At 45.4% G+C, this 24,107-nt stretch overlaps 1 protein-coding gene across 4 annotated transcripts in view; it reads right to left on the bottom strand.

Annotated features, from left to right (window-relative positions):
• SLC37A2 (solute carrier family 37 member 2) overlaps nucleotides 1-24,107 on the bottom strand; it is a 60,002-nt gene that overhangs the window by 5,465 nt on the left and 30,430 nt on the right. For 2 of the 4 annotated variants that reach the window (XR_014213841.1, XM_082200484.1), the window contains exons 6-18: nucleotides 20,551-20,627; nucleotides 19,023-19,189; nucleotides 17,371-17,408; nucleotides 14,966-15,133; nucleotides 13,399-13,489; nucleotides 12,571-12,633; nucleotides 10,996-11,081; nucleotides 10,202-10,250; nucleotides 7,432-7,505; nucleotides 5,965-6,043; nucleotides 3,281-3,378; nucleotides 1,846-1,910; nucleotides 525-578 (exon numbers count right to left, since the gene is read on the bottom strand). Coding sequence is in view for 3 of the 4 variants with exons in the window: in XM_082200484.1 (XP_082056610.1) it covers nucleotides 533-578; nucleotides 1,846-1,910; nucleotides 3,281-3,378; nucleotides 5,965-6,043; nucleotides 7,432-7,505; nucleotides 10,202-10,250; nucleotides 10,996-11,081; nucleotides 12,571-12,633; nucleotides 13,399-13,489; nucleotides 14,966-15,133; nucleotides 17,371-17,408; nucleotides 19,023-19,189; nucleotides 20,551-20,627 (1,101 nt within the window). In the remaining variant the exon portion in view is untranslated. The remainder of the gene's footprint in view (nucleotides 1-524; nucleotides 579-1,845; nucleotides 1,911-3,280; nucleotides 3,379-5,964; nucleotides 6,044-7,431; nucleotides 7,506-10,201; nucleotides 10,251-10,995; nucleotides 11,082-12,570; nucleotides 12,634-13,398; nucleotides 13,490-14,965; nucleotides 15,134-17,370; nucleotides 17,409-19,022; nucleotides 19,190-20,550; nucleotides 20,628-24,107) is intronic. The other 2 variants (XM_082200485.1, XM_082200486.1) reach the window with 1 other exon arrangement.

The following is a 24,107-nucleotide window of genomic DNA, read 5'->3' as shown; positions in this document are numbered from 1 at the left end:
ACAACCAGGACAGCCTTCAGATCCATGAATTCATCTAATCTCCCTTTAACGCCATCCATGTTGATGGCCACCATCATTGTGGTAGTGAACTTTCCAGTTTAACTATGTGCTGTGTGAAAAAGTACTTTCTTTGATCGGGCTGGAATCTCTACCACAGCCTCGTTGGGATGGTTCTAGGTCATGCAACTTGTTCATCTTTCCCACCCTGATCTACGTGTTCGAATCCCGCCTGATCCAGTTGAGATGATCGTGTTCAACCCAAGTTATAACTGGGTTTCTGATCCAGAAAGCTAGGACAATGCAGGTGAATTTGCAGTCCTAGACGCATCACACCTTTGCTCTATTTAGGCAAACTTAAATCTCAAAGATCGGTCACAGAAACTGTGTTTTGCTACTGCGGTTTTGCCTCACAGATGCCCCGGGGGGGGGGGGAGAGGGAAATCAAGAGAAAAAATCATACCCTGAAATTTGCACACACACCCTGCTCCACTAGATGGGAAGAGAGAACCAATGGGCATACTCACACTGCAAACTATTTCATATCCAACACTACTGGTTCTGTTAATGCCACACAAGAGCTAGGAAGGCACATGGGGGAGAAGGTTGCTGTTAGTATTGGTTAAGGATTGGTGGGCATGTTAGGAGTGGTGGTGGTAGAGAAATTGGGGTTCATTCTATCATGACCAGAGCTCCACCCGACTCTTTGCAGGAGAAGTCAGTTAGAAGGGGAAACGCCACGCACTGAGGTCTCCGGGCAGTGACATCGCTGGTGCTTCCCAGAAAGGAAAGGGGCATCAGTGGAAGTGCTGGATGGGCTCTGCCCATTTGCCCAAACAGTGCCAACTTTCCTGCTGCTCCAGCAACATCACTGCAGGGAGGCCAAGTGTGTGGCAGCACCGCTCCTGGTTCTTTGGGACCCTGGTTCACAAGTGTCCCTTTAGGTATGACCGGAGGTTGATGACTTTAGGTATGACTTTCATAGTGGAGTTTGATGCTCGTATCTTGGCACGATAAGTCAAGATATTAAACCAGCCTTTCAGCCAGGCAAAGGGATAGCAGAAAACAAACCACAAAGTCTTTCGTTGCCTAAAGTTTCCCATCTCGTCTGAACAGGGGAACTATGGTGAACGCATTCCAGACAAGCCAGGATATTAAGCTAACCTCAAATCATGGTTTAACATCCTGGGGCAGGCATGTCCAAAGTCTGTTTCGGGGGCCTAATCCAGCCCACAGGTTGGCTTAATCCGGCCCCTGTGGCAGTTTATTTCCTTGGGTAAAATCCAACCCTAAAAAAAGCTCAACTTTGGTAGGCCCTTTGGTCGGCCCTTATGGCCCTTCACTTCATCAAATCTGGCCCTCTTTGAAAAAAGTTTGGACCCCACTGTTCTGGGTCCCCCCCCCCAAATCAGCTAACCACAGCTTGGTTTGGACAATCCAGAAAACTACAGTGAAATGGGTGTCTTTCTCTTTTGTTTGCTGTTTCAAAGGGAAGAGCAATTGGGTTGTTTGCGTGTGCAGGCGAAAGCCCTTTTCCTTTCTTGGCTTTTTAAGAGGAGATAACATGTTTCAAGCTTGGTCAGAACATCTGCAGCGTAGCATTCCAGCGTAGCAGGTCTCAGTAGCACATTTCTGAACAGAATGCTGCCATCTTGTTTTGCTTTGTGCACACTCAACTGGCCCAAGATGGCAGCATGTATTGGCAGGGGAATTCAACAGGGCTTCACAGACAGGCTGGTAAAACTTAAAATTCAAGGGAATCTGGGGGTGGAAATTTTTAAAGTACCAGTGAACCACGGGTCCCTGGAGTCATACTTTCCAAAATATTCAGCCTCTGCAAACACCTACCCTCGTTTTCTTCCGCAGGAGCCGCACCACCCTCGTATTTCTTTGAACACCACACGTGAAAGGAACTGGAAGGAGAAGATATACTCAGAGTTAATGATGGCAGTGGCAGTTTGGTGCATGCAGACAGCCCACCCAGCGTTTGTCCATGGCGCTGCAATGATGTCTCTGTGCTAAAGACACCAGAAGCTGCCTTATACCTATTCAGACCCATTGGTCAATCCCACTCAAGCTTTCATCTCCTGCATGAGGGGACTGCTCCCACTTGCCCCACCAAGCCACAGTTGCTGTCCATACCCATTGTCTTATACTGAGTCAGATGTTTTGGGACTACAATTCCCATCATCCCTGACCAGTGGCCCTGTTAGCTAGGGATGATGGGAGTTGTAGTCCCAAAACATCTGGAGGGCCGAGTTTGGGGATGCCTGGTCTACACAGACCGGCAGCAGCTCTCCAGAGTTTCAGATGGGTGTCTTTCCAAGCCCCAACTGGAGATGACAAGGATTGAGCCTGGTACCTTCTGCAAAGCTCTACCACTGAGCTACGATCCTTCTTCAAAATTATACACAGACAAATGCAGTTGGAAAGGAAAGACCCCATGATTTTCATATAGAGCTGCTATTTCTCCATTGGTCTACCTAGACCAGTACTGTCAGCTCTTGACAGACAGCAGCTTTCCAGAATCTCATTTGTGGGTCTTTCTCAAGTCGCTGTACTGAGATCCTTTTGACTGGAGATGATGGGGAATGCAAGCTGGGACCTCCATGCAAGCAAATCGGCTGCTCCACCACTGAGCTGCAGGTGGTTCCCAACTTAGGTCAGGATTGGTGTAGCAAAATCAGCTGTTCTCAAGGGTTTACCCAACTGAGGTTTAATTTGGTAGGATTCACCCATTAGCTAACAGCAGGGATGGAGACCTCTGGACATTGTTCATCTCCATTCTCATCAACACCAGCTTGAATGGCCAACCATCAGGGATGAGGGGAGTTACAGGTCCCCAAAAAGTCCTACTCAGATGAGACCCCTTGAAATTAATGGACCTAAGTTAGTTGTGGCACAGGACAGCTCTTGAGTCGGATTCACACTGGATAAGTTTTCACATAGAGCTGCTATTTCTCCATTGGTCTACCTAGACCAGTACTGTCAGCTCTTGACAGACAGCAGCTTTCCAGAATCTCATTTGTGGTTCTTTCTCAAGTCGCTGTCCTGAGATCCTTTTGACTGGAGGTGATGGGGAATGCAACCTGGGACCTCCTGTAAGCAAATCGTCTGCTCTACCATAGTCAATCATCATCTGCAGGGCCACCAATTCCTGATCCCTTAGCTCACCATATCAAAAGTCTGTGCAGACAGGGGCAATAAGGCGACATGGATGTCTCACAGAATGGTTGGGTTAAAAGAGGAATTGATGTTGAATGCTCTGCAAAAGGAAACTCACTAGGCAAGCCAGGAGATCGGCGGCCATCAACATGTAGAAGACATTGTCCCAGCCGGTGCGAGAGATCACACCTGCCAGCAGGGGTCCAAGGGCAGCACCTGCAAAATGGAAAAAGAGTGATGCAAAGGATCAGCAAGCAGCCAAGAGCGAAGCCCAGCTCATGGCAATAAGGCAGGTTCCTTCTAGCACAGATGGCGCAGAAAACCTATGTCTGCAAATCCTACATGGTGATGGAAGAAGACTCAGGAAGTCAGAGATGACCAACATGTAGAATCATAGAATCACAGAGTTGGAAGAGACCACAAGGGCCATCGAGTCCAACCCCCTGCCAAGCAGGAAACACCATCAGAGCACTCCTGACATACGGATGTCGAGCCTCTGCTTAAAGACCTCCAAAGAAGGAGACTCCACCACACTCCTTGGCAGCAAATTCCACTGTCGAACAGCTCTTACTGTCAGGAAGTTCTTCCTAATGTTTAGGTGGAATCTTCTTTCTTGTAGTTTGGATCCATTGCTCCGTGTCCGCTTCTCTGGAGCAGCAGAAAACAACCTCACGGATAACAACAAAAGACCTGCTGTGCTGGAACACAGCAAAGGTTCTTCTAGCCAGGACTATGCATCTAACAGGGCGGCAGCCATATACCCTGAGCTCACAAGAAGCGTATGGTGGCAAAAGCATTTGGTGATCTCTGAATGTGGGGGTTCTGTTTGTAGCTAACATGGCTGACTGCTGTTGACAGATTGACCATTTACAGCACTGGTTCTCAACCTTGGGTCCCCAGATGTCGTTGGACTACAACTCCCATCATCCCTGAGCTCTGGCCTTGCTAGCTAGGGGTGATGGGAGTTGTAGTTCAACAACATCTGGGGACCCACAGGTTGAGAAAAGCTGATTTACAGTATGGGTAGGCAAACTAAGGCCCGGGGGCCGGATCTGACCCAACTGCCTTCTAAATCCGGCCCGCGTACGGTCCAGGAATCAGCGTGTTTTTACATGAGTAGAATGTGTCCTTTTATTTAAAATGCATCTCTGGGTTATTTGTGGGGCCTGCCTGGTGTTTTTACATGAGTAGAATGTGTGCTTTTATTTAAAATGCATCTCTGGGTTATTTGTGGGGCATAGGAATTTGTTCATTTCCCCCCCTTCAAAATATAGTCCGGCCCCACACAAGGTCTGAGGGACAGTGGACCAGCCCCCTGTTGAAAAAGTTTGCTGACCCCTGATTTACAGGGGGTACAGAAGCAGGGGTGTGACCAGGGATGTTGGAGAGCCCTACAGATTTGTCTAAGACATATAGGAGCACAGGAAACGGACTTCTAGTGAACCAGCCATTGGGCCATCCAGCTCAGTGGGGTCCACAAGAGCAGGGGGCTACCTTTCCCCAACTCTCAGGGTGGGGGCAAATGTCAAAGTTGGTGTGGCCATCTTTTAAAAAAGAAAAAGTTTACTTGGGGGGGTAACCCAAACCCTTTGGCATTGCAGAATCACAGTGGGGTAACTATGGGAGCAGTCAGCTTAAGAAGGTATTTTGATGATGATGATGATGATGATGATACTACTTTAAAAATCGCAGATTTGGGGAGCCACAAAAAGTCTTTTGGCATTACAGTATTACAATGGGTGACCTAAGGAAACAATCAGTATAGCTCCGCCCAAGGCATGATGGAGAACAGCAAGAACCGGGAAAAGATAGACATAACATTTTACAGGAAGAAACATCATGGACAGAATTACTGTCACACACAGGAAGAACAAGGATATAGTTTGATTGCCTCACTTGCAATTTTATAAATCATTTCATGTGTCAATACAAATGGAAGTTGTTAATACTGCAGTTGTTGTATAAGGCATTGTTATTTCGACCAGAGTGTAATTGAAGTTATTAAGATTTTGGAACGCATAAATAAAGTAAAACTTCAAACCAACAACTCTAGCATGTAGGGGGCCACCTAAATTATGCCATTTAGTATCTGAATGATTGGTATTAGTAATTGTGTTATTATTTGGCATTGTTATAATGATGCTATTATTGGATTGTAATTGAAAACTAATAAAATATATTATCAAATACAAAAGAAAAGGAAGCAATCAGTATTTACTTTTTTAATGAAGTGAAAATAAAATATTTTGCCATCAGAGGAGCAATGAAATAATAATAATAATAATAATAATAATAATAATAATAATAATAATAATAATAATAATAAATAATGATAATTTAAATATATGTATTTTGGGAAGCCTTGAGGAACCACAAAAACCTCTTTAGGGCAGACACACTTGCATGCAGATTTGCATGATATGGGTGAGCAATGCGGCAATTAGCCCCATCCCTTCTCAGGGCAGATTCAGAGCTGATATTGACAGGGTTTGAGACAGAAGTGGGCCCCAGGTGTGAGACTAGTAGTCAGTTATCACTACATCTCCCTGGATAATGGTAACCTTTGGGGAATAGGAAAAACCTCTGCCCCTCTGAGGCTTCATACTACAAAACACTGGATGAGGCTCAAATTAACTCCTAGGCCAGGTGTTGAGAAACTATGGCCCTCCAGGTGTTGCTGGACTGCAACTCCCATCATCCCTGGCCATTGGCCGTGCTGGCTGGGGCTGATGGGAGTTGTAGTTCAAGAACACCTGGAGGGCCAAAGCTTCCACACTTGGCCTAAGCTTCTCAGCTACTGACCGACAGATCCCGTTCCATCAATGATGGCTGTAACGGTGGCAAGGGCCTTTGCGTTTCCTTGGAGACATTCGTGGGTGCCCTGGGGTGGAGAAGAAGGGGGGGGGCAAAGAAAGATTACAAGGTTAAAGGAAAATGTCACACATGAACATTGCAAGGTTCCTGTTGCTCTGGAGGGCAGGACTGGAACCAGTTAGTGGGCGGAAAATTCAAGAAAGTGGATTATAGTTGGCTATTAGGAGGTTTAGATGATGTGGTAAGCGAAACCATTGCTTAGTTCAGCAAAGCAGCAAAATGACTGGAGAATTATTATTATTATTATTATTATTATTATTATTATTATTAATACCCCCTGCCCATCTGGCTGGGTTTCCCCAGCCACCCTGGGCAGCTCCCAACAGAATAATAATAATAATAATAATAATAATAATAATAATAAAGCAACCAAACATTAAAAACCTCCCTAAACTTAGTGCACACTTGTGCTAAGTCATGGTTTGCTTTAGCACGATGTGTGTGAGCCAGGCCAGAGATCTAGGTTTTAATTGATTATTCCAAAATGAGTTAGTTTTGCTAAATTGCAAGGCTTTTAAAAGTATTTTTAAAACCAATTCAAATCATTTTAAGACTGTACTCATTGAAGGAAACATGTTGAATATATATAATTGCAATGAACTTTTTTTTTGGGGGGGGGGGATTGCATTGAAAACGCTTCCCCTGGACAAGCCAACACTCAGTGTTCTGAGCCTGTATTATTTTCCACTTTGTTCTAAAACCATCCTGGCTACATCTTTTCTTTCTTTCTTGTACACTAACAGCTGCCATGAGAGGAGGGATTTGCCGAAGGGACAATTTTACAGCCAATTAAAAATATTCTTTTTTTCCTCCAGAGTACCTGGAGAATGTGTAACTGATCTGTGCCAGATTAATTCAGATCTCTTCCAAGTTTTGAAGGCTATGTGCTGGAAGCCAAGAGCTCTCCTCTCTCAGCCAAGGTGTCATGTTTACACTCCGTGGAAAGAATTTCCTATTCTATTGCCCAAAGAAGAAAACTGCTGTGCTGTGCGTCTGCGTGTTGAATCCTGTTCTAGGAATGAGTTCAAGGCCAGAAAGGCTCAAGTCACTTTGAATGCCCTTAACTGATGAATAAGAAATGGTTGCAAGGGACAAGTGTCAGAGAAGATAATGAACAGCAGACAATCGGATCTGGATTGTACCTGGCTCAGCAAGTTACTCGTCAGCTATAATTTAATATCCTGGCTGATTCAGAAGCTGGTAACCATAATTTCCCAGTTTGGATGAAACAGGAAATTAGAGGCTTCTTGGTTTAAGCACGGATCCTGACTAATGTCCAAATGTGGGGCCGCTGAATTGTCTGGGAGCCAACCCGGGTTGTTAGCTCAAAAGGCCTCTGGAGTGAAAGTTTATGTTTCCCAGCGAATAACAAGAACTTCTGGGGGCAATTCTTACCAAGTCCGCCGACACCGCAGTTGTGATGAGAGCGTATGGCCCGTTGACGAGGGCGCCGCATATAATTAACATCACTGCAGAGAGAAAGAAAGAACAAACATCAGCCACGTAACCTTGCCGTCTCGATTTATTTGCTTCCATTTACAAATCACTTTGCTACAAACTATCCCAAAGACATCACCTTGCCAACAAAGGTCCGTATAGTAAAAGCTATGGTTTTCCCAGTAGTGATGTATGGAAGTGAAAGCTGGACCATAAAGAAGGCTGATCGCTGAAGAATTTATGCTTTTGAATTATGGTGCTGGGGGAGACTCTTGAGAGTCCCATGGACTGCAAGAAGATCAAACCTCTCCATTCTGAAGGAAATCAGCCCTGAGTGCTCACTGGAAGGACAGATCGTGAAGCTGAGGCTCCAATACTTTGGCCACCTCACGAGAAGAGAAGACTCCCTGGAAAAGACCCTGATGTTGGGAAAGATTGAGGGCATAAGGAGAAGGGGACGACAGAGGACGAGATGGTTGGATAGTGTTCTCGAAGCTACCAGCATGAGTCTGACCAAACTGCGGGAGGCAGTGGAAGACAGGAGTGCCTGGCGTGCTCTGGTCCAGGGGGTCATGAAGAGTCGGACACGAACTAAACAACAACAACAATCCCAAAGCCATTTTAAGTCAAAGAAAAAAGTGCACTGGAAACAATGGCTGTAGCTCCCTGGGGGAGCACCTGCTCTGCAGGCACAGGGTCCCAGGTTCAAGCCCCAGCATCTCTAGGGGGAGAGCTGTTGCCAGCCAGTGTAGACAGTACTGAGCTAGATGGGCAAATGTTTGGACTCAGTAAGTAGAAGGTGTGGGATGTGTAATCCCTGAAGCAGTCAAATACAACATTTCCTGTTGCCTAGAGTGGACACACAGGGGACTGTTGCTCCAGCCAGGAGGACTTCCTGTCACACCTGGTCTGGAGCATCCTCCCCATATGTGACCAGGTAGATGGGCATGACCCTAAGGGACCCCTGACCATTAGGTCCAGTCGTGGCCAACTCTGGGGTTGCAGTGCTCATCTCGCTTTACTGGCCGAGGGAGCCTGCGTACAGCTTCCGGGTCATGTGGCCAGCATGACTAAGACGCTTCTGGCGAACCAGAGCAGCGCACGGAAACGCCATTTACCTTCCCACCTATTTATCTACTTGCACTTTGTGCTTTCAAACTGCTAGGTTGGCAGGAGCAGGGACCAAGCAACAGGAGCTCACCCCATCGAGGGGATTCAAACCCCCAACCTTCTGATCAGCAAGTTCTAGGCTCTGTGGTTTAACCCACAGCGCCACCCACGTCCCTGGGCATGACCCTAGCAGACCCTATAAAAGGGCTAGTCATGCAGCCATCTTTCTTCTTAGACTCTTCTTTAGCTATTTGGCTCTTTTGCTGCTCTTTTACCATCTTTTGCTGGCTCTTAGCCATCCATCCTTACAGAGGATGGAAGCCACAAGGTAAAAAGTCTGGGGCCTATCTCAGACTTCTCTTCTCTACAAATGTGTTAGGGATTGTAGGACAAGACCTGCCAAGAAAAACCAAGAATTTATTTATGTATGCCACAACAGTGGCAAGAGTCTTGATGGCACAAGGATGGAAGAATGAGGAAATCCCAATGAAAGAACAGTGGCAAGAAAAACTGATGAACTATGCAGAGTTGGCTAAATTGACATATAAATTGCGGGAAGAGGACAACTGTGACTTTAAGGAAGAATGGGAGCTTTTTACAAATGATCTAGAAAGACAACAAAATGAACTGGACTCCTTGGCAGGTCTCGAATAAACATACACAAATTTATTGGTTGATAACATGATATATAGATAATGTAAGGCTATGTAAAATTTTACAACATGCAGAGAATAATATGTGCTGAGAAATCAGAGAGAGGAGCTGAGGGAAGTCCGGGGGGGGGGGGGGAGAGGGAAGGATGGAAGGGAGGGGGAAAGGGGGAAATTAATGTAAGCGATTATATGGTTTGTTAATTTGTTATGTTGAAACTGTTAATAATTATTTTTTTATATAAAAAAGACTTCTTTTCTCTACAAATGTAACTGTAACCACAGGATTAAAGCCTGCCTTCAGAATACTACTGTAAACCAAATGCAAGTAAACTTTACCATTACTTTTAAAGAAGACTGCCATGTTATTATTATTTTTAAGAGGGAAATAAAGGGAAATTTACCAGGAACAATCCAATCCAGACAAGCCAGACTGGATTGCTCAACTTAAACGATTCTAACAAATCCACCAACTTGCTTCTAGCAATGTGCAAGGGAATGTGCTCTGCTACTAGCTCACTAGCGTGAGTGAGGAGGGATAATATCTAATCAATATATCCTCTCCTACTTTCCTCAACATTCCCACAGAAGGCAGGTTCTTGTGTTGGCGGTGGGCATGGGTAGCAAGTGCAGCTGGGCAGGGCTAGCAGGATTAGGCCCCCTCATGCAGCAGATGGGTGCTTGAGCGGGATTAAATATATTCTCCAAGTCTGTGAAGCAATTTGCTAGCTGGAACACCTTCACTTGTAAAGTAGAAGGTGACACTCAAATCCCTACCATACTGCCAGCTCCAGATAGCTTGGTGATATATTCAGAGAACATTTATTTCCCTGCACAAAACTGAATCAAGAACAGCAATAAAGGGACCATCAGGGTCCAGTGGCAATGTGAGAACTAGCTCAGAGGTTTCTTGGTGGAAGCCAGTGTATGCCAGTGGTGAAAATCTCCAGAAAGTAGTGCAACTTTACCTATTGATGTTGCTAGTCCATTCTGGCCAACATGGTTGTAGGCGAAGAGCTAGAAGAGAAAGCAAGGCAGTGAATGAGCATTTCCAGAGAGGTTCAACAAGCAGTCCCAGGGAACTCTAGGAATTGCAGCTCTGTGAGGGGAATAGGGGTCTTCTAACAGCTCCGAGCAAACTCAACAAAAGCTCCCAGAATCTTTTGGGGAAGCCATGAGTGTTTAAGGGGTGCTTTAAATGTATGGTGTACTGCAATGCGCTCTATGTGGGGCTACCTTTGAAGGTGACCCGGAAACTACAACCAATCCAGAATGTGGCAGCTAGACTGGTGACTGGAAGTGGCTGCTGAGACCATATAACACCGGTCCTACATTGGCTCCCAGTACATTTCTGAGCACAATTCAAAGTGTTGGTGCTGACCTTTAAAGCCCTAAATGGCCTCGGTCCAGTATACCTGAAGGAGCGTCTCCACCCTCATCATTCTGCCCGGATACTGAGGTCCAGTGTCGAGGGCCTTCTGGCAGTTCCCTCGCTGCAAGAAGCCAAGTTGGGGGCCTCCATCAGGGCCTCCGGGACATTGTTGCTGCTGCTCTTGTGAGATCTGGGAGGACCGCTCCCTCTCCTGCCAACTCCATCTGGCCTAGGGGGCGGGGCCTGCACTCACCACCACAGCGCCACCCGCGTCCCTAAGCTGTGGGTATGTGACCCAAAAATAGTGACTGCCTAAAAGTGCCTGGACACACAACTGGTGCTAATCACCTTGCTGCCTCTGAAGCTGAAGTGTGCAATAGGGAAACTCACCATGGGAACAGCCAAAATGAGCATCGTACAGCATGTCGTGCCCCTGCCACCTGTGTAGTCAGAGATGAGACCTGCCAGGATGCCTCCTACAGGGGGAAAAAGTCACAGTTCACTTTCGAAGGTTGGCAAAGGGTGAAGAATGTCAGGTCTGAGAGCCATGAACTCACTCAAAGGCCTTTGGCAAGCCAAATAAATATTAGATTTTCTGTTTTACAATTTAAAGTACTCATTTTTACATCCTTAAAATATCAATGACTTCCCTTCTTCTCCTTCCATGGTTCATTTTGCATATCATAAATCCCTGCATATTTTACAAAAACTATACCATTCAGTATTCCATTATTAAATCCATCAAAATTTATTTACGCTGTTGAATTTATCTTAACACTGCCAGCGTTTTCAACGGTACAGAGTTATTTCTCATATATTCAATAAACGTTTTCCCATCTTCTCTAAATGTATGTTCTTCTTGTTCTCTTATTCTATATGTTGTCTGCAAGCTACGCATATTCCATCAGCTTAAGTTGCTACTCTTCTTTGGTTGGGACTTCACTCGTTTTCTATTTTTCAGCTAACAACATGTGCTGCAGTAGTGGCATACATAAATAACCTTTTTTGACACCTGGGAATTTCCGTCTGAATTGTCCCCAACAGAAAGGACTCTGGTTGTTGTTGGGGTTTTTTTTTTGGGGGGGGAAGTACTTTTGAACATTTCCCCCAATTCATTATGTATCATTTCTCAATACTCTTTTACCCTTTTAGAAGTCCACCGCATATGAAAGAATGTTCCCTCAACCTCTTTGCATCTCCAGCACTTATCTTATTCAGTCTTACACATCTTAGCGAGCCTACTCAGAGTTAAATACCACCTGTCAATCATTTTCAGGTAGTTCTCCTTCAAAGAATAACACGCTGTGAACGTCAAAGCACTTTTCCAGAGTTCAGCCAAATAAATTTGCAGACAAAAATGAGTCTTTTTATAATTTACTGCAGTAATGAGCTCCAGGATAATGTAAACCCATTTGCTGTGCCTTGAAACCCAATGATTTTCAGTTGCCATATCTGACTTTGGCGATGTTTGTTAAATTTGCTTTGTCTGTTATTGTTGTTGTTTAGTCGTTTAGTCGTGTCCGACTCTTCGTGACCCCATGGACCAGAGCACGCCAGGCACTTCTGTCCTCCACTGCCTCCCGCAGTTTGATCAAACTCATGCTGGTAGCTTCAAGAACACCATCCAACCATCTCATTCTCTGTCGTCCCCTTCTCCTTGTGCCCTCCATCTTTCCCAACATCAGGGTCTTTTCCAGGGAGTCTTCTCTTCTCATGAGGTGGCCAAAGTATTGGAGCCTCAGCTTCACGATCTGTCCTTCCAGTGAGCGCTCAGGGCTGATTTCCTTCAGAATGGAGAGGTTTGATCTTCTTGCAGTATGTCTGTTATTAGTTCTGGATATTCATTTTCCTTTGGCTTTGGATAATCGGACTTCATCTTGTTTTGTTTTGTTTTCGTATCTAGGTACACAAATATAATTGCACTACTAAAATAATTTTTAAAAAAAGAAAATCGATGCAACAAACCAACTATGCCGCCGACGTCAAAGAGGGTGGACATATCCCCTGCCTTTTTCGCGGTGAAATGAGCTGCAAAGAGAAAAGGAGGAGAAATGGGTGGGTGAGCAGAGAAGATCAAAATGTGATGGAATTAAATGGGGGTGGGGTGCAGGGTTTGCATGCAAAGGGATCCACATTCCACCAACACCTCCAGTTGAAGAGATCTCAGTTGCGGAAGACCCTCTGTATTTGACCCTGCACAGCTTCTGCCAGTCAGTGTCGACAGAACTGGGTTAGATAAGATCAATGGTCTGACTTGGCTGGAAGCAGTTCTCTGCTTGCTGGCAGGAGATGTAGCTCAATGGAAGAGGATAAGTTTTGCATGCAAAAAGTCCCTGGCATCTCCTACATCAGACACTTCCAGTCAGTGTAGCCATTATTGAGCCAAATAAGGCCAACAGTCTGGCTCAGTACTTTTAAGAATGAAGCCTTTAGCTCTGCTTTAACTGTTTTAACTCTGCTATTTAATTCTTTTGTTTTAATTCTGTCCTATTTTCTTTTCTCAGAAGCGCTTGTTAGGGCTGAAACGGGAGCATAAAATGATTTTTTTCTCACTCAGTCAATAAAGTAGAATAAAATAAAACGAGGTCCCACTGAATTCTTTATAAATAAATAAATAAATAAGTTTTTCTTCTTCTTAAAAACGGGCCCATCTTTAGGTGTGATGTAGGACATGGACCTAAGCCAGCCTTTGGGAGGCTCAGAGTCACTGGAAAATCCCACCAGCAAAACTTCCTGAAGCAGGTTCTCAGATCACAAATTGGGAGTCTCCATAACAAGCTCCTTGCAACTCACCCACATTCACAATGTAGAGGGGAAGCCAGTAAAGGAACGTGTAACTGACTAGTTTTGCAAACAGCAGGCAAAAGGAGAACTCCACCACTCCCTGCAGAGGAGAGAGAGGAAGAAAAAACCATTAGCAGATAACAAAAGGCAGTTTTTGCAAAGACAAAGGCCCCAAACAGACAGGACACAGGGGTATGGGTGTCCATGGGGGAGGGAAGGGGGATGTTGCCCCCCTGAATCACAAGCCACCAATTCCCACAGAACAAGGGGGAATGAAATATACTCAGAGTCGCAAAGTGATTTCATGCTCTTTATTCAGCTCATAGTGCTCATAGTGGTGAGGAGGAATGAATGCAAGTCCCCTCAAAGTATCTGCTTTATATACATTATTTACACAATGGGCTGCACATGATTGGTTAATTCTGGAATTCTACTGTAAGCCAATCAGGTTGTGGATTCACTTATATCTGGAGCATGATTGGGTGGTTCCTGCCAACCAATCATACTGCTGCATTGTTCTAGGACCAATCAGACTGCTGCAATTTGGATCCTATTGTTCTAGGACCAATCAGACTGCTGCAGTTTGGATCCTATTGTTCTAGGACCAATCAGACTGCTGCAGTTTGGATCCTATTCAACTCAGTACATAACAGGGAATGTGCAGGCATTCATCTTCCTATTTTGTTTTAAATATATTTTTGTGAGAAACCAGGCTCCATTCAGGGCTTGCCTTTACCCTCCCCTAGATAAATGCCTATGGACCCCCATGCACAGGTCAATTCATGATCCGATCTCCTGTTCTCCTTTTGTCAGCCTCGGCCCAGTATACCTGAAGGAGCATCTCCACCCTATCGTCCAGCCCAGACACTGAGGTCCAGCACCAAGGGCCTTCTGGTGGTTCCCTCACTGCGAGAGGTGAAGTTACAGGGAACCAGGCAGAGGGCCTTCTCGGTAGTGGCACCCGCCATGTGGAACACCCTCCCATCAGATGTCAAGGAAATAAACAACCACCTGACTTTTAAAAGACATCTGAATGTTGTTTAGGGAAGTTTTTAATGTTTGGTGTTCTATTGTGTTTTCAATATTCTGTTGGGAGCTGCCCAGAGTGGTGGGGAAACCCAGCCAGATGGGCGGGGTATGAATGAATGAATGAATGAATGAATGGATATCTTCTTACTAAACAGTAGCTGACAGGTGCGTAGTCGCCAATCTGATCCACACAACAGCACACCTGTCAATTTCAATTTTCAGTCTTCTCTCCCCACCCTGGGATATAAATATAGTACAGTGGTACCTCGGGTTACATACGTTTCAGGTTACAGACTCCGCTAACCCATAAATAATACCTCAGGTTAAGAACTTTGCTTCAGGATGAGAACGGTGGGGCGCAGCAGCAGCACGAGGCCCCATTAGCTAAAGTGGTACCTCAGGTTAAGAACAGTTTCAGGTTAAGAACGGACTTAACTTAAGTTCTTAACCCGAGGTACCACTGCAAACTGAACAAAGGGAGTTCTACCACTGCAGCTAGCCTCTTACAACTCACCCCACCCTCCCTCCCCTGTGAGGTCGTACTCACAGGTATCCGGAGAGCATCAATGAAGCTAATGGCTTCCCGGTTTTCCGTCGATTCTTTGCTACCTTCCGACATGTCCACAATGTTTTCTCGGCTGTTGCTGGAGATATTTAGGCTCCCGTCGCTGATGGAGTGGCCCGCCTCAAGACCTTTCTCATCCAAACCGGTGGTCTGAGAGAGAGACAAACAAATAAAAACACCTCAGGAGTTTGGATCGAGATATGACCCTTCTATTTGTCGAACTTTCCCTCAGAAGCAGCTGCTCTTTATTGAGTCGGACCACTGGTCTATACAGCTCTGTTTCCTCTAGAGTGGCTGGCAGCAGCCCTCTGGGGCTTCCAATGGGGGGTCTCTCTCAGCCCCTACAGCCCCAGAGATGCCAAGGATTGAACCTGTGGTCTTCTGTGTACATAGCAGATGTTCTGCCCCTGAGATATGGTACTTCCTTCCAAGCCAGGCCTCTCCTTTCCCAGTTATGACCAGGGATTGGGCTGAGGCAAATGGGAGCTGCGTCAAAATGTTTAAATTAATTTTTTCTTTAAACAAACCCCCGAAGTCTTCCTTTTAGGAATTCTAGGTGCCAAAATCCCAAGGGAGCAGAAAATCCTATTTACGTATGCAACCACAACTGTGTAGATGTTATTGGCCCAGAGATGGGAAGAAGATGATGTCCCTGCCAGAGAAGAATGGCAGATGAAGTTAATGGACTATGCTGAAATGGCTAAATTGACCAGAAGTATCAGAAATCAGGAAGACCAAAAATTTAACAAGGAGTGGGGGAAATGTATAACTTATCTTAAAGACCATTTTAAGCAATTAAAATCGTTAGTAGGATTGGAATATCACTTGTAGCCTACGGTGAATTTTGGACACAATGCAGATGTAAAAGATTTGGATCATCATAAAAGATGCGGGAGGAAATGACTAACAATAGGACCCACAAAGGGGAGGAGGGAAGTCCAGGAGATCCTTTGGAATATTGTTTTCATGTTGTATGTTGGATATGTGATTGTAAAACTTTAATCTGAAAAACCAAATAAATAAATTTATGGGGTGGGGGGAAGTGTTGCTGTGTTGGCTGCTCCTGTCCAGCATTCTAGCCAGCCATGCCCTTTTGCAGGGTGTGCCATTCCTTCTCAGTCAGCATTCAGTGGCTACTGAGCATGCTCAGTCCCCAGCCCTTTAACAACAGCTCGATGTGCAGCCGTTAGCTGGGGAGAAGAGAGCCGGTTAGGTCTTGTCTCAGATGCGCAGGAGCAGCTCCCATGTGGATGGGAGAACATTTCAATGACCCAACTATAACATGGAGAGAGTTGCCAACTATGTGAGGAAGGTATGTCCAGTTGAGCCCTTTGGGAGGAAGGGAGGGGTATAAAGGAATGAATGAATGAACAGAATCGTTGTAGAGTTGGAAGGGACCGTGAGGGTCATCCTAATCCAATCCCCTTGCAATGCAGGAATGTTTTGCCCAATGACTTGGCTTACTTTGGTTGCTCATTAAGGAAGATGGGAGAGCCTCAGCTCCATCAGACTCCGTCAGCAACTATCAGAGAGGTAAAGAGGGGAGACTGCAGGGCTGTGCAAGATACTGAGGGTTGGAAACCAAGTGAGGGGCTTCCGGAGCAGAGAGCCAAAGGATCGGGTGGGGATCTGCACTCCTGCTAACTCAAGACAGACCCAATGCTGGAGAGAGAAACGGGGGACCAAGTGTAAGTCACCCCGGCCTCGGGGGGGGGGGTCCTGAGGGCTGAGCCTAAGGCAGCGCAAAAAAGAGGCCTCCCAAAAACTAAAAACCAAAGATAAAGCGTTTTTTTAAAAAAAGACGTAGGGAGGACCTCTGTGCAAAAAGGCTAATCCATTCTCCGGTGCAAATGCCCCCAAACCCCGATGAGGCAGCGCTAAACTCTTCTATAAAAGGAGACTGTTAAAAGCAAGACGTCTGCTCCTTAAAAAATTAAAAACTTGAAAAAATCAACGTAATTAACAACCCCCATAAGTGGGGGGAAAGGGAGAGACGGGAGGAAAAACTTTTTCTTGGCAAAAAAAGAACACAGAGTTTGACCTGAAAGCAGAGAAGGGGACCGTAACATTACACAGATTACTACAGTTTTCAGCAAAGGGCTCCCGAAGCAATGAACAAGAAGCTGAAATCTGAAATTATAAAAGCTGCGCATGATGCTAGTCCACTGTGAGTAAGCCGTGAAGAAAGGAGATCAACTCTCTCACCCTCCTTCTCCCTCCCTCCCTTCTCTAGTAGTACATCATGCTCCATACTGAAAGGAAGAAGAAACAGCTGTTTGCTCTTAGTGGAGGAAAGTCTAAGTCTCATTAAATTGAATGGTGCTTGCTCCCCGGTAAATGTGCATAGGATTGAAACATAAGTGGGTGGGGGTGTGTGCAAAACTTACGTGATGGAGAGGAGGGCTGCAGTCAACGTCTTCGGGATCTGAAGTGGAGAGGAGACTGTATTACAAAAGCACACCTTTCATTCGGAGCAAGATGACAGCAGCAACCGGGGTGCGTGTTTTGTCAAATATATTCCAGTTTGGAAATCAGGTAATTAGTGCCTGGCTGGATGAGACCTGTGGTCCATCTAATCTAGAATCCTATTCTGTGAAGGCACAGAAAGCCTCTCTTGCAGGAGGTCACCCTAAGAAAACACATCCCTGCCAGGGCAGAGGAAAAAAGCAGCTGAAAGTGCTTTCTAACACTAGGTGGCAACATCTGCTCGTCTACCGCTGATGAAATGAAATTCAGGGATGCTCAGAGATGTCCCTTCTCAAGTCCTATGTGGGTCAAAAGCAATGCCCCCCTATTTGACACAGACTAGTTCACTGCCGCCTCAGTGAGTCTGCTCTGGGTTTCTATTGCGCCTTTTAAATACTGCATGGTCCAATAAGCCACATGCATATTCCGTTTGATTGTTTTGGCTTTTATGAGGCTATTTGAGACAATTCTGACATTTGCATTCAGGTCCTCTCTTTGCTTCTCTTCCCCCCACCCCACCCCCATACTTTGGTGAATTGCTATTTCCTACCACAACTATGTTATCTAGATATGCTCATATTAAGCATACATTGCTTTTAAACTGCATCCCCTCTCTGGCTAACACCCTGGTCCTAAAGGAGTTTAAAAGGTAAAGGGACCCCTGACCATTAGGTCCAGTCGGGGCCGACTCTGGGGTTGCTGCGCTCATCTTGCTTTATTGGCCGAGGGAGCCGGTGTACAGCTTCCGGGTCATGTGGCCAGCATGACTAAGCCGCTTCTGGTGAACCAGAGCAGCACATGGAAATGCCATTTACCTTCCCGCCAGAGTGGTACCTATTTATCTACTTGCACTTTGACGTGCTTTCAAACTGCTAGCTTGGCAGGAGCGGGGAACGAGCAACAGGAGCTCACCCTGTCGCGGGGATTCAAACTGCTGACCTTCTGATTGGCAAGTCCTAGGCTCTGTGGTTTAACCCACAGTGCCACCACTTTAGTCAGAAGTAAATATCATGGATTTTATAAAAGCAGAAATTACTTCCTTGGGTTTGCACCCAAACACTCTCAAAGCAAGAGTAGGTAGGTGTGCATATAGGGCCGAGCCAAAAATTATTTTCAGAACTTTTTTTGCATCAAAATGCAGTGCTCGGGACGGGTGCTGAGGAGACAAAAAGATTTCACAAAGCTGGCCCCTCCTTATGTTTTTCTGCTACTGTCTCCACTTCCTCTTCTATGAGACTGGTGACAGGAGGTCACACTCCTGGGAGTCCTGGCTCTTGCTAGGCACCAGTTGTTTTACCTACCAGGCTCCAGAGTGAGGGCAGAAAACATTTTTCCCTCACTCTGAGTTGGCTTAACAGCAACGAGATATAATCATATAATGTCGTCATCATGAAGTCAAATCAGAGAGAGGGCAACACTTCCTGAACTCTCTTGGATTTAAGGAAGCGTCTTTGCTGCTGCTGCCAATTCTGCATCAGACTTCATTCTTGTTTGTGTCCCTGTACCCATGTGCCTCCAATTTTGCCCAGTGTGTTTGTGTGCAGGGAGACATTTTGGCTCAGCGTACACTCACATTCAATGAGGAACAGGAAGCAGATGACGCCCATGCTGGCTATGATGATCCCAGGCACGATGAACGACAGGCCCCAGGCATTTGAAACCCAGGCGCCAGCAATCAGGGATCCTAAAATGTTTCCGACAGATGTGTGCGAATTCCAGATACCCATGATAAAGCCTCGTCTGGTAAGATATAAAAGACACGGTTCAGTTCAGACAACAAGTCCAAAGTCTGCACCGATCATAGTTTAGAACCAAAACCATAGATTGAGCTTCTGAACATGCAGCTGGCAAACCACAGTTTCCCTCCTATCAGCTTTTAGCTTCAGAAGTTCACTCCTGCTTCCATGGCACAGCAACCTTTTGAGAAACAGTGCCTTTAGCTATGGTTTGTCCATTAAGACGACATTCCCAACCGTAGCTAGCACAAAGCATGGCTTGCAAACCCATATTAAACCATGCTTTCTCGTTCAGACTGTTATCGCCAATTGTAAACCCTCAGGCTCAATTCAGAAATGGTGTCCAAACCATGTTTACCATAACATAAACTATGGTTTGGAATGATGTCTGAATTCACAAATCATGGTCTGCAAACCCACCTTCAACCATGGTTTCTCATTCTGGTTTGACCACTGATTGCAAACCATGATTCATGGTTGCTGCTCCCTCAACCCTACTTGTTTGCCCTTTGGTCCTGACTCCTGGGGTGACCCATGGCTCCCACTTCTCAGGTCCTGGGCTCACCTCTGTCTGCTGTCCACAGCTCAGGCCTGATACCAGAATTGTTTAATGAGCAGAGGCTTGCCAAATTTGGAATTCAGGCAATCCTGGTTCAAATCTCTGCCCAGCCATGAAGCTCACTGCATGGCTTCATGCAAGTTGTGATTGCTCAGCCTCGCCAACTCACAAGGTTGTTGTGAAGATACTCCGAGCCACTGATTTTATATTACTGGTTTATTAACTGTACTTTCATGCTGGCCCATTACTCTGGATGGAGTACAGTCATACCTCTGGTTACAGACGCTTCAGGTTGCGTTTTTTTTCGGGTTACAGACCGCCGAAACCCAGAAGTACCAGAACGGGTTACTTCCAGGTTGCGGTGGTCGCGCATGTACAGAAGCGCCAAATCATGCTTTGCACATGCGCTGAAGTGCTGAATCACAACACGTGCGTGCACAGATGCGCCGCTGCAGGTTGCGGAATATGTGGGTTGCGAACGTGCAGCCCGCACGGATCACATTCGCAAACCAAGTTCGCACGGTACATCAAAAAGCTACTTTGAAAAACACACACACACACCATCTAACATGATGCCGTTCACAAAAAGGCAGGCATGCATATGCGATTTTTTTTAAAGCCCCATAATGGTGCCATAATCAGGTCACTCCCTCATTTTCCAGCGCAGGGTGATATTTTCCATTTTGGCAAGGGAATAAATCTGGTACTTCCTCCTGGGATGAGGATTAAGCAATTGGCACTTGAAAGCAAAACAACCACCCACAAGACACAGTTTGACAGATACAGCATTAGGAAACGAGACTCACTTCCCCTTTCCAAACCAGTTGCCAACACACGTCACCACAGACGGCCATCCCGTTGTTTGTGCCAAGCCATTGAGGACCTAGTGGGTGGGTGAAAGGAGCAGGAGAGGAAAAAAGCACAGCTAGTTAAGCCAAAGTTAGCATTATACACAATGCCTTATCATTATAAGAAAAACAATGGGTTGTAACTAATGGGTTGTATCTAATTCTAGGCCCCATCTGCACTATGCATATAAAGCAGCATCATACCGCTTTCAATAATAATGGCTTCCTCCCAAAAAAATTCTGGGAAATGTGAGGAGAGTTCTCCTGTTCCCCTCACAGAGCTGCTTTGGATTGGACTTCTGGAACGGACTAAGTTTGAGAACCAAGGTACAGTACCACTGTACCCTTAAGCCATGGTCCAATTCCAACCTGTCCCCCTGTGATGTATTTTAAAAAGCCATGCACACAATTATTGTGTTATAATGCCTCATCTAGCTTAGCCCTACACCAAGACCATCAGGACAGCTAAGCTCAGTCCCCTGGCAACTGATTGTACACATCCCCAAAAGAGCTGCAGGGACAAAGTCTTCCTCACTGCTCATTCCCAAGGAAGCAAGCCAGGGATCCTGGTTTTCTGAGTCAACTCGAATTTGGGGGTGTTTCCGGGACGCATCTCGCTTCTCTTCATTCTAGACTTCCCGGTGAGCAAAACTTGGCTGGGCTACCACCCAAACCAGTTGTGAAGTTCAATCCATGAAGGAGTGGGAGGAGATTAGCATGACTCGTCCCAGAGCCAGTTTCAATTGGGAAGGAAGAACAATGGGACATCTTGCCCAACCGGCTCTCTAGGGTTTCAGGAAAAGTTCTCTCTGAGCACTACGTGGAGATGCTAAGGAGTTAAGCTTTCTTCCCTCAAAGAAACTACTTTCTTCCCTTGGCTCAAGCTTAGGGGACACCCATCCTGGTTTTCAGGTGCAAGATGTTGATTGGCCAGCCCCTGTGACCTGTCACAAAACCACCAGAGCTCAGAGATGATTGGTTGGCCTGAGTCTTCATGGCAAAATCTTCTCAAGGCTGCTCAGCATTGATTGGTTGGCCCTGGTATCAATGGCACAGCCATTGCTCAAGGCAAGCTTTTAAAGTATAAATTAAGTTGTTTTTTTAAGTGGCAATCAAATATTTGAGAGCAGGTAAACGTGTGATGTCCTTGAAAACATAAGCAATCTTTGGAATGCTTCAGGAATAACATCAGGCTGTGGGCCTGATTTCCTGATCAGGTTTCAGCTGTGCTTTTTATGTTAATAGCCAGCAAAGAAAGGACCGCGCCCAGAAAACAGTGTAAACGAGCTCATTATGGAATGATTCACTGGAGTTATATAAGGACGCAGGTATCACTCCGAGAAATTGCTTACTAATGCTTGTATTGGATTTTCCCATAAGTTAATTAATCAATGAATCGCTCGAGTCAAACCAACAGCTTTAGTTAATTGAGCTGTGGGGACAAAGTTTAGTGACAGAGATCAAAACTGAAGGGGACAGTCGCAAGCTTAATTTTTGAAGCTACTGTTTGAAGAAGTTTGGGGGTCTTATATACAAATGATTACCACAGTGTGGATCCGTTTATTAAATTCTATGTTGTATCATGCTTTGGTCAACAACTTAAAGAAAATGCTTGGTATGCAATCAATCAGTTGAAAAGCACTCACGCTCTTCAGATGTAAATCCCCTGACATTTAAGATATTTCAGGGATGATTGGTCTTAAAATTCTATCTCACATGGCAATTGGAGTGACATCCACAAGGAAAATGCTCTGTTATACCCCAAAGCTCTGAAATTCTCTCCCATCAGAGGCTCATGGGATATTATTATTATTATTATTATTATTATTATTATTATTATTATTATTATTATTACCTGATCTGCTTTCTTTGGCATAGTCATCCCATGACAATTCACTATATGTATTTTCTCACAAGAAAGTTTGCCACATAATTTCCAAACAACCGTCTGATCAATGAGCAGAAACAATGAAAATTAAAGGCTCTCTTCCTGTTTCCTTTTTGAAGCAAGTTAAGGTATTTCTTTCTTTGTTGTTGTGCCTTCAGTACAAACTGTTTCAGCTCAGCTGTTTGTCATATCCCAGCCTGTTTCTTTCTTATTTTTAATTTCCAAGTGTGCTACTGGTGTTTTCCACATTGGATGTGGGTTGTTTTTAATTGTAAGTACACTGCTCTGGGAAATATACATCGACAGGGAAGTTTTTAATGTCTGATGTTTTATTGTGTTTTTAATATTCTGTTGGGAGCCGCCCAGAGTGGCTGGGGAAACTCAGGCAGATGGGCAGGGTATAAATTTTTATTACTCTTGTTGTTGTTGTTAACAACAGTGTGACGCAGCAGCTAAAAAAGCCAATGCAATTCTGGGCTGCATCAATAGGAGTATAGCATCTAGATCAAGGGAAGTAATAGTGCCACTGTATTCTGCTCTGGTCAGACCTCACCTGGAGTACTGTGTCCAGTTCTGGGCACCACAGTTCAAGGAGGACACTGACAAACTGGAACGTGTCCAGAGGAGGGCAACCAAAATGGTCAAAGGCCTGGAAACGATGCCTTATGAGGAACGGCTAAGGGAGCTGGGCATGTTTAGCCTGGAGAAGAGGAGGTTAAGGGGTGATATGATAGCCATGTTCAAATATATAAAAGGATGTCACATAGAGGAGGGAGAAAGGTTGTTTTCTGCTGCTCCAGAGAAGTGGACACGGAGCAATGGATCCAAACTACAAGAAAGAAGATTCCACCTAAACATTAGGAAGAACTTCCTGACAGTAAGAGCTGTTCAACAGTGGAATTTGCTGCCAAGGAGTGTGGTGGAGTCTCCTACTTTGGAGGTCTTTAAGCAGAGGCTTGACAACCATATGTCAGGAGTGCTCTGATGGTGTTTCTTGCTTGGCAGGGGGTTGGACTCGATGGCCCTTGTGGTCTCTTCCAACTCTATGATTCTATGATAAAGCAAAGTACAGTGGACACTCAGGTTGAGAACGTGATCCATGTGGGATGCACGTTCACAACCTGAAGCGTCCGCAACCTGCAGCGGTATGTCTGTGCACACACAAGTTGCGATTCAGCGCTTTGGCGCAGCCGGCGAAACCCGGAAGTAACCTGTTCTGGTACTTCTGGGTTTCGGCGGTCCGTAACCTGAAAAAACGCAGCCTGAAGCGTCCGTAACCCAAGGTATGAATGTATCTCTCAAAAACGCCAGGGTACTTAGGTGCAGCGCTTTTAAGGTAATAAAGTGCCAGTACTCAGATATTGGAAACGGTGAGGACCGTCACAAAAGTAATACTGGTTGGGTGGAAACTTACTTTTCATCGATTTTGAAATATGCATAAGAGTGGGGCTGAGAAGTTCAGACAAAAACAGAAACACCACATCCAGGAGTTCCTGCGTCATCAAACACAATAACCTCTCATTTGACTGCCGTGTGTGTCACTCAGACAGACAGGCTCAGCTGGGATGGGAAAATATATTGCATCTTTTTCTAAGTTCTTCCGATGGCTAAATATATCAGGTTTCTG

This window comes from Podarcis vaucheri, assembly GCF_965113315.1.
Source record: "Podarcis vaucheri genome assembly, chromosome: 15".
NCBI classification, from domain to species: domain Eukaryota; kingdom Metazoa; phylum Chordata; class Lepidosauria; order Squamata; family Lacertidae; genus Podarcis; species Podarcis vaucheri.
Note: the sequence above shows the minus strand (reverse complement) of the source record. Positions and strands in the feature narration are given on the sequence as shown.